This window comes from Rhinopithecus bieti, unplaced genomic scaffold, assembly GCF_001698545.2.
Source record: "Rhinopithecus bieti isolate Rb0 unplaced genomic scaffold, ASM169854v2 scaffold_44211, whole genome shotgun sequence".
Lineage (NCBI taxonomy): Eukaryota > Metazoa > Chordata > Mammalia > Primates > Cercopithecidae > Rhinopithecus > Rhinopithecus bieti.
Genome location: NW_016817792.1, coordinates 51,668 through 61,012, shown reverse-complemented (window position 1 = coordinate 61,012; position 9,345 = coordinate 51,668). Strand labels below are relative to the sequence as shown.

The 9,345-nt window shown below is 37.8% G+C and overlaps 1 protein-coding gene across 2 annotated transcripts in view; it reads left to right on the top strand.

Annotated features, from left to right (window-relative positions):
- FGF13 (fibroblast growth factor 13) overlaps nucleotides 1-8,770 on the top strand; it is a 231,379-nt gene extending 222,609 nt beyond the window's left edge. For both annotated transcript variants that reach the window (XM_017856130.1, XM_017856128.1), the window contains exons 4-5: nucleotides 4,134-4,332; nucleotides 7,372-8,770. In XM_017856130.1, the coding sequence (XP_017711619.1) occupies nucleotides 4,134-4,332; nucleotides 7,372-7,508 (336 nt within the window). In that variant the 3' untranslated portion in view covers nucleotides 7,509-8,770. The remainder of the gene's footprint in view (nucleotides 1-4,133; nucleotides 4,333-7,371) is intronic.
- Nucleotides 8,771-9,345: the final 575 nt, after the last annotated feature.

Below are 9,345 nucleotides of genomic sequence, written 5' to 3'. Positions count from 1 at the left end.
TTGTATTTTTACTAGAGACAGGGTTTCACCATGTTAGCCAGGATGCTCTCGATCTCCTGACCTCATGATCCACCCGCCTCAGCCTCCAAAAGTGCTGAGATTACAGGCGTGAGCCACCATGAATTTCTTAAATAAAAGGTTCAGTATTCACTAAGAAACAGACATTGAACTTCAAGGGGAATAGACATGATTATACAGAGGAAAAATTTTAGAGACAGATTGATTATTTCATTAAGTAAATGTTATTTTTCTGAAAAAACATAGATATGCAAAACATATATTTCTTTTAAGAGAAATCAACACATAAAAGGTTATAAGACTTAAAGCATCTTTTATTTTGTAGTCATGTCAAGTAATTTCTCAGTGACTATGCAGGGAATGCATGACATCTTTTTAACTCATTCGTGCATTAATTACAATAGCAGACATTTATCTAGTGCCTATTAAATCCAGAACACAGTGATTGCTGCCTTTATTTAGTGCCTCCCATGTGTCAAGACCGCTATGGTACCTTCTTCCAGTGCACTAGTGAGCATCTCCAGATCAATCAAAGTAGGTTGGTTCCTTGGCATACATCTACCTAGTCTCCTCTGAACAGGGATTTCGTGGGTTGGGACAAATCCAGTTTCTATTATTCATATGAATCACTGCAGAGACACAGGGGTGAAACTGTATCCTTTTGGTGGACCTGCCTGTGTTGGGTGGGATGTTCACATTTTTTCACATTTGATAAAAATCAAGCCTCTTCTGCCTACTCAACACTGGATAAAATGACAGTGTCATACACAGAGAACAGAACACTCCTTTGGTAGCTTCAACGTTCTTTTTTTGGCCTCATTTTTCTCCCTCTCTACGGAGTTTTTGAGTCCAAATTTAGTGGTGATGACTAAGAAATTGCCAGGATGTGACAGAGCATTCAGTTCATTGAGTCCTTCCTTGCCATTTTTCGATAGTTGTAACAATTGCCAAGTCTTTTCTCCTGAAGTTGTAGGTGCTATGTTATTCTTAACAGATACTAAATTACACTTGCAGAATCTGTCCATGCAGTGACAACCTCATTTTACATACAACTGATTTCATGATATGGTATTAAGGAAATTCCCTGCAGACTTTTTACTAGTTGATAATTCTGAATCCTAGAATTTCCAATATTTAAATCTGAACATCTGAAATTCAAATTATATAAACAATAATCAAGTGGTCTGCCATGTGCTAACGTGTCATTTTTGTGGAGGGAAGGTAGATTGGGGAAAAAAGTAAGACAAGTTCCCTGCCATCTGGAGCTAATCATACAGTTGTATGAGTCACAGGGCCATGCTAGAGATGTAGATAGAGTTTATGGCAGCACAGATAACAGGTGTGATCAGTTCTGATTGGGAGAGATTATATGTGATTCTGGAAGCAGTCATATTTGAGCTAGGCCTTGGAGGATTAGAGGAAAGCCAGTAGGTAGAGAAACAAAGGAATGACATTCTAAGCAAAGGCATCAGTAAAGCACAAAGGCACACATGGTTCTGTGGTGAATGACACTGGAAGATGACGCTGGAAGGCATGGTAGTGACTGAATTGTGGAGAAGTTTTGAATGTTACATCAAGTTGTTTGTTGTTTTTACTATAGGCAAGGTGAAATCATCCAAATTTCCCAAGGAAGGGAACTTTGCTTTAGGAAAGCAAACCTGCCAGCTGAAGAGAAGAAACCAGTTAGGAGGTTATGACAGCAGTCCAGTGAAGAGGTAATAAGGCGCAAAGTAGAGCAGTGGCATTGGGAATGGAAGGTGAAGGTCATGGATCACGGACTAGAGAGCACGGGAATGAAATGAAAGGCCCTCTGAAGTGTTAAGTGTGAGCAACTGCCAGGATGGTGGACTCCAATTACTAAGACAGAGAATACAGAAAAAGTAGAGGAAGTGTGGCCCTGTGCTTCAAATATTCTTCCGTTTTCTGTATTGAAAAGCTTAACTAACATGATACCCTCTCTGTGAATCCCTCCCTAGTCCCTCAGTCAGAATTAAGTCTGGCCTTTTCTGTTTTCATACAGCACCTCCTGTAAGCCTCCCTTTCTTTCCTTATGGTAGCACACATTGTATCTATGACATTTGGGTACATGCCTGACACCTACAAATATATGATAAGCTGTCTGAGGCCACATACTACTTACCTATGAATATTTAGCACCAACCAAGTACATAAGGGATCCTTAGAAAATGTGTATTAAATGAATGAATGAATGCTGCTATCTCACAAGACATTAAATGCAGCCCATTTTGGGGACCTGACCTAGAATATGCAATGATCCCATCTCACCGTTCTGAAGTCAGCCATACATTGTTTATGTGGCTAATTGGTATCACTTGCCTTGATCATATGCATTTTTCACCAGATTTATTTTCAAATGGTTTGACTATGAAAGGAAAATCCATTCTCCAATGATGATTTTTTTCCATACAGTGATTTAATTCCCAAAGAATTTCAGCAACGTTCTATGTAGTTGTCCTCACCACCAAAGGAAATGTGGAGACTTCTAGTCAAATTTCTTGGTACTTTCTTGGCTTTCTCTATGTTGAGAAATCCTACAAAGAGGAGTTTTCACAGCCCATAAATAGAACATTTTGGTTCCTAACATGTGACAGTTGCCTTAGAAGTACATTGCTTCTTGAGTAGGTTGAATTTGTGTGAATCCTCTGAAGATCTATGAGTATGCCCCTAGGCTGAAATAACCCCCAAAGATACTCCAATTCGTGCATTCTGGGAGCCAGATTGGGAAGCTGAGGGGAGATTAGGCAGATTACTGTGTGAAGCACTGATCGTAGAATCCTAGAGAAAAGGAAAGGAAATTGCTTGAGTGCCTAAATTTCAGAGAAAAGCTGCCTTGCATGAGGAATATATCCCTCTTTGCTGAAGTGACTGAGAGGGCTTCAGATGTTGCTGCTCAGCTAGTGTGTATTGCTTAAAATGGTATCCAATATGAAAATAAAGAAAGGTAAAACGATGGAGACATTGTTTTTAAAAGACTGGTGCCCCAGAAAGCTTGCAATATTAGTTTGTATACATGTTTTGATGATAGTACCAAGTGTTTTCCTGATAACATCTCAGCAAATTAGCAAAATCTGGTAGTTTAACTGGTGCCTCTATCACATGTAGCTCAGTTAGCATTTTCCTAATAATCTTCCACTCCAAGTAGGCCCTTTGCTACTCTGTGGATTTCTTATAGATTCAAACTATTCATTTCATTTAGCTTAGAAATTATCATTTTTAATGGCTGTTTATTGTATACATAGACACGCGTACACTCAAACACACAAAAGGTGTTGTTTTTTTTTTTTTTCTTTGAAATGGTCTATTGAGGGCAGGAGCCCTTCTTTTGAAAATCCAGTCTAAAGTAAAATGGCCAAATGCATGACAGAAAACCACATTCCTGAGTTCAAAGTCCACTGGGCTGCTCTATCATGTCTGCTAGTAAAATCACCGGAAATTCCTTGCTTTTGTATTGATTTGCATGTAAATGTTACTATAAGGCAAGGATGGGGTGAGGGGGGAATTTTTCTTTCTGTCTCAAGTCAAGGTTCATTGATCCAAAAAAAAAAAATCGATTTGGTTTACCTAAAAGTAAAAGGTAGGCTTTCTTTGTAGCATTCTTTTAGAAACATAGGCAGAAAGCACTGTAACACAGGTTTCAGCCTGAGGCAATTGACAACCATAGTGTATAATAACTCAAGAATCCATGAAAATTAAGTACAAGGACCGAATGTTTTTTTTTTTTTTCATATTGAACCCTGAAGGGAACAAAGCTCCATGTGTCAGTTTTGTGCTTGTCTTTTCAATCCTTGACTCTTGTAGTTGTCCGATATATTTCACTTATGTGGCTTATTCTGATGTTCCCATTACCTATTACAAAGAGAGCTAATCATTGATCAATAACACTTTCACTTACGGCTTTTTCTAAAGCATCATGTGAAATGTTATATATAGTCTGCTGGTTTCCAGTTATGATAGTTTATACTATTAAAATAGAGCACCAATCATGCAAGCTTTTACAAAGTATGTCTTAACCTCCTAAAAGGCAATACCGCATGATTCTACAGGAAATTCGTAGCTATAAACACTGAACTTCTGTTTATATACTTTTGTTGCAGGAACTTTTCACACCTGAGTGCAAATTCAAAGAATCAGTGTTTGAAAATTATTATGTGACATATTCATCAATGATATACCGTCAGCAGCAGTCAGGCCGAGGGTGGTATCTGGGTCTGAACAAAGAAGGAGAGATCATGAAAGGCAACCATGTGAAGAAGAACAAGCCTGCAGCTCATTTTCTGCCCAAACCACTAAAAGGTACATTTGATATTTTGGGAACTATGGATTATGCTACTAAATAATATTNATAACACTTTCACTTACGGCTTTTTCTAAAGCATCATGTGAAATGTTATATATAGTCTGCTGGTTTCCAGTTATGATAGTTTATACTATTAAAATAGAGCACCAATCATGCAAGCTTTTACAAAGTATGTCTTAACCTCCTAAAAGGCAATACCGCATGATTCTACAGGAAATTCGTAGCTATAAACACTGAACTTCTGTTTATATACTTTTGTTGCAGGAACTTTTCACACCTGAGTGCAAATTCAAAGAATCAGTGTTTGAAAATTATTATGTGACATATTCATCAATGATATACCGTCAGCAGCAGTCAGGCCGAGGGTGGTATCTGGGTCTGAACAAAGAAGGAGAGATCATGAAAGGCAACCATGTGAAGAAGAACAAGCCTGCAGCTCATTTTCTGCCCAAACCACTAAAAGGTACATTTGATATTTTGGGAACTATGGATTATGCTACTAAATAATATTTATTTATTAAATTTCAATAGTTTTGGGGGTACAGGTGGTTTTTGGTTACATAGGCAAGCTATTTAGTGGTGATTTCTGAAATTTTGGTGCACTCATCACCCAAGCAGTATACACTGTACCCAATATGTAGTGTTTTAGCCCTCACCCCACTCCCAACCTTCCCCCCACCCAAGTTCCCAAAGTCCATTATATCATGCTTATACTTTGTGTCCTCATAGCTTAGCTCCCACTTAAGTGAGAACATACAATATTTGGCTTTCCATTCCTGAGTTCACTTCGAATAATGGCCTCCAGCTCCATCCAAGTTGCTGCAAAAGACATCATATCATTCTTTTTTATGGCTGAGTAGTATTCCATGGTGTATACATACCACTTTTTTTATCCACTCATTGATTGATGGGCACTTAAGTTGGTTCCATATTTTTGCAATTGTGAGTTGTGCTGCTATAAACATACCTGTGCAGGTGTCTTTTTCATATGGTGACTTATTTTCCTTTCAGTAGCTACCCAGGAGTGAGATTGCTGGATCCAATGCTACTTTTAGTTCTTTAAGGATTCTCCATACTGTTTTCCATAGTGGTTGTACTAATTTACATTCTCACCAGCAGTGTAAAAGTGTTCCCTTTTCACCACATCCATGCCAACATCTGTTGTTTTTTGACATTTTAATTATGGCCATTCTTGCAGCATTTAGGTGGTATCCCATTGTGGTTTAAATTTGCATTTCCCTGATGATTAGTGAGGTTGAACATTTAGAAATAGTAATTTAAAACAGTCCTTAATAATACTTTTGAAAACGAAACAGTTGTTCCACATTAAGACATTTATTTTAAAACCTTACATTTTGTAACACTCAAAAACATTTGCTCTCCTGATTTTAATTTTTCCATAATGCATGTACATATAGTGACACTTTACTTGTGTAGAAGTAACTTACATGCTAACTCAGGACAGCCAAGACCCCCAAATTATGCTACAGTGTTTCCTGGGCAGAAACATAGGTGTTAAAAATGTGTGTACACAGCTGGGTGTGGTGGCTCACACCTGTAATGCCAGCACTTTGGGAGGCTGAGGCGGGCGGATCAGGAGGTCAGGAGATCGAGACTATCCTGGCTAACATGGGGAAACCCCGTCTCTACTAAAAATACAAAAAAATTAGCCAGGCGTGGTGGTGGGCACCTGTAGTCCCAGCTACTCAGGAGGCTGAGGCAGGAGAATGGTGTGAACCCGGGAGGCAGAGCTTGCAGTGAGCCGAGATCACACCACTGCACTCCAGCCTGGACGACAAAGCAAGACTCTGTCTCAAAAAAAAAAAAAAAAAATAATGTGTGTACTCTTAACACCAGAAAGTTCCTTGGGTCCTCTCTAAGGGCCCAACACATTATTTCAGCAAATTTTGCTTATAGTTTTCCCATGATTATTAGCAAATTAACAGCAGATTAGAAAGGGTGAGGGATAAGAATAGGCTATGGAAGATAGGAATATAAGAAATAGTGAGATATGGTAGAGAAGAGACAGAAAATGCAGGCAAAGCAGAGGAAGACTTCAAAGAGATTACTAGCCTGGGGTTAGAGTAGGGGTTTAGAGTAGAGGCAGACACTGCGCAATTCAAACAAGCATAGCACTGTGTTTTATAGCACGTTTTTTGGAGCCAGACTGCCTAGATTCAAGGCCCAAGTTCACTTTTTACTAACTGGATGGTCTTGAACAGGTTATTTACCTGTGTATGCCTCAAGTCCATCTGTATAATATGGATAAGAGTACTCATAAGATTCTCATAGGGACTAAATGGGATAATGCATGCAAAGCACTTAGAGTAGTATCTAGTGTTATAAGTGTTCCATAACTCTAAGCTATTATGTTTATTTATAGCACAACAATAATAAATTTTACCGTTTAATATACCAAGAATTATCCAATACTTAGGCTCTTAAAGTGTTTCATTTTAAAGTACGATAGAAATCAGTGTTTTAAAATATTTTAAATTGTAATATTTGCCTTGCACAGTATGCTATAGATCATATTTAAACTTCTAAGAGGTGTATTAAATGCATTTTTTATTAATCCTCTCTTACATAACCATATGTGATTGAAGTTAGGCATTAAAATTCTTTACACACTACTACACCAAGGCTAGATTTTTGCTTAATCTGATCCTGTCCACTCTCTACTGAGTCCTTGAAAGCAGTGTTTTTCATGTCTGGCTTAAGGCACAGAAGCCTAGTAACCAAAAGAAAAGTTGAGGACCAGTGCGGTGTGCCCATGTTTTAATGTATTTTTTTCTCTTTTCCTTTTCTGAATTTAATTTATAATTGACATAAAATTGTATATATTTATTATGAACAAGATTTTGAAATATGTATACATTGTGGAATAGCTAAATCAAGCTCATTAACATATGCATTACCTCACACTCTTGTCATTTAGGTGTGTAGAACAGAACACCTACAAGCTATTCTTAGAAAATTTCACGATCGGTATGCCCGTTTGAAGGCCTTTTACACCATCTTTGTGTGCTTTTCAGTGGCCATGTACAAGGAGCCATCACTGCACGACCTCACGGAGTTCTCCCGATCTGGAAGCGGGACCCCAACCAAGAGCAGAAGTGTCTCTGGCGTGCTGAACGGAGGCAAATCCATGAGCCACAATGAATCAACGTAGCCAGTGAGGGCAAAAGAAGGGCTCTGTAACAGAACCTTACCTCCAGGTGCTGTTGAATTCTTCTCGCAGTCCTTCACCCAAAAGTTCAAATTTGTCAGTGACATTTACCAAACAAACAGGCAGAGTTCACTATTCTATCTGCCATTAGACCTTCTTATCGTCCATACTAAAGCCCCATTATTTAGATTGAGCTTGTGCAAAAGAATGCCAAGCCTTTCAGTGAACTAAATCTGGGAGAAGGACTGCCAAATTTTCTCATGATCTCACCTATACTTTGGGGATGATAATCCAAAAAGATTTCACAGCACTAATGCTGATCAAAATTTGCTCTCCCACCAAGAAAATTTCAAAGACCACAATTGTTCTTCAAAAACAAACAAAACAAAACATAACAAAATTAACTGCTTAAATGTTTTGTCGGGGCAAACAAAATTATGTGAATTGTGTTGTTTTCTTGGCTTGATGTTTTCTATCTACGCTTGTTTCACATGTACTCTTTTCTTTGGCATAGTGCAATTTTATGATTTCTGAAATTCAATGGTTCTATTGACTTTTTGCGTCACTTAATCCAAATCAACCAAATTCAGGGTTGAATCTGAATTGGCTTCTCAGGCTCAAGGTAACAGTGTTCTTGTGATTTTACCAATTTTTTTTTTTTTTTTAGATTTGTAGTATTCTGGTCAAGTTATTGTGCTGTACTTTGTGCGTAGAAATTGAGTTGTATTGTCAACCCCAGTCAGTAAAGATAACTTCAAAAAATTATCCTCAAGTGTAGATTTCTCTAAATTCCATTTGTGTATCATGTTAAACTATTGTTGTGGCTTCTTGTGTAAAGACAGGAACTGTGGAACTGTGATGTTGTCTTTTGTGTTGTTAAAACAAGAAATGTCTTACCTGTATATGTATGAGTCCTCCTGTCATTGTATTTGGCATATGAATATTGTGTACAAGGAATTGTTAAGACTGGTTTTCCCTCAACAACATATATTATACTTGCTACTGGAAAAGTGTTTAAGACTTAGCTAGGTTTCCATTTAGATCTTCATATCTGTTGCATGGAAGAAAGTTGGGTTCTTGGCATAGAGTTGCATGATATGTAAGATTTGTGCATTAATAATTGTTAAAAATCTGTGTTCCAAAAGTGGACATAGCATGTACAGGCAGTTTTCTGTCCTGTGCACAAAAAGTTTAAAAAAAGTTGTTTAATATTTGTTGTATACCCAAATACGCACCAAATAAACTCTTTATATTCATTCAAAGAATAATCTTCCAACATGTATTTATTGAGTGTCCATTATGTGCCAGTAACTGACGTAGCAACTGGAAGTAAACATTGTATAATGTAGATAAGGTCACTGTCCTCAGATAATCTACAGTCTAGAGATTCATATTAACATGAACACTTTAAAATGTGTTTATTTTACTAGTTACCGTACCTGGACTTCAGATTGGTACAGAGGAATTCACGTTCCCATTCAGTGGTCAAATTATACAAATGAGACCTTTGTGCTAATATTTTCTCTGCCACTCACAGTGTCATTTCCCGTCTCTGTTGCTTATTTCTGTCCTCTCTAGAGCGAATACACAGGACTAAATATCTAGTATCGTTTCTACCTTTGAGAACTGAAGGAAAATGTACAATTGTTTTTAATGTTGATGACTTTTCTCTAGCTCCCCAAAGCTGCATTGTCTGGCAATGAACACTTTGAAAACAGTCAATGCAGATGGTCCCTGACTTGCAATAGTTCAACTTACATTTTTGGGGGCTTTACAGTGGTACAGAAGCAATAGGCATTTAGTAGAACTCATACTTTAAGCACCCATACAACCATTTTGC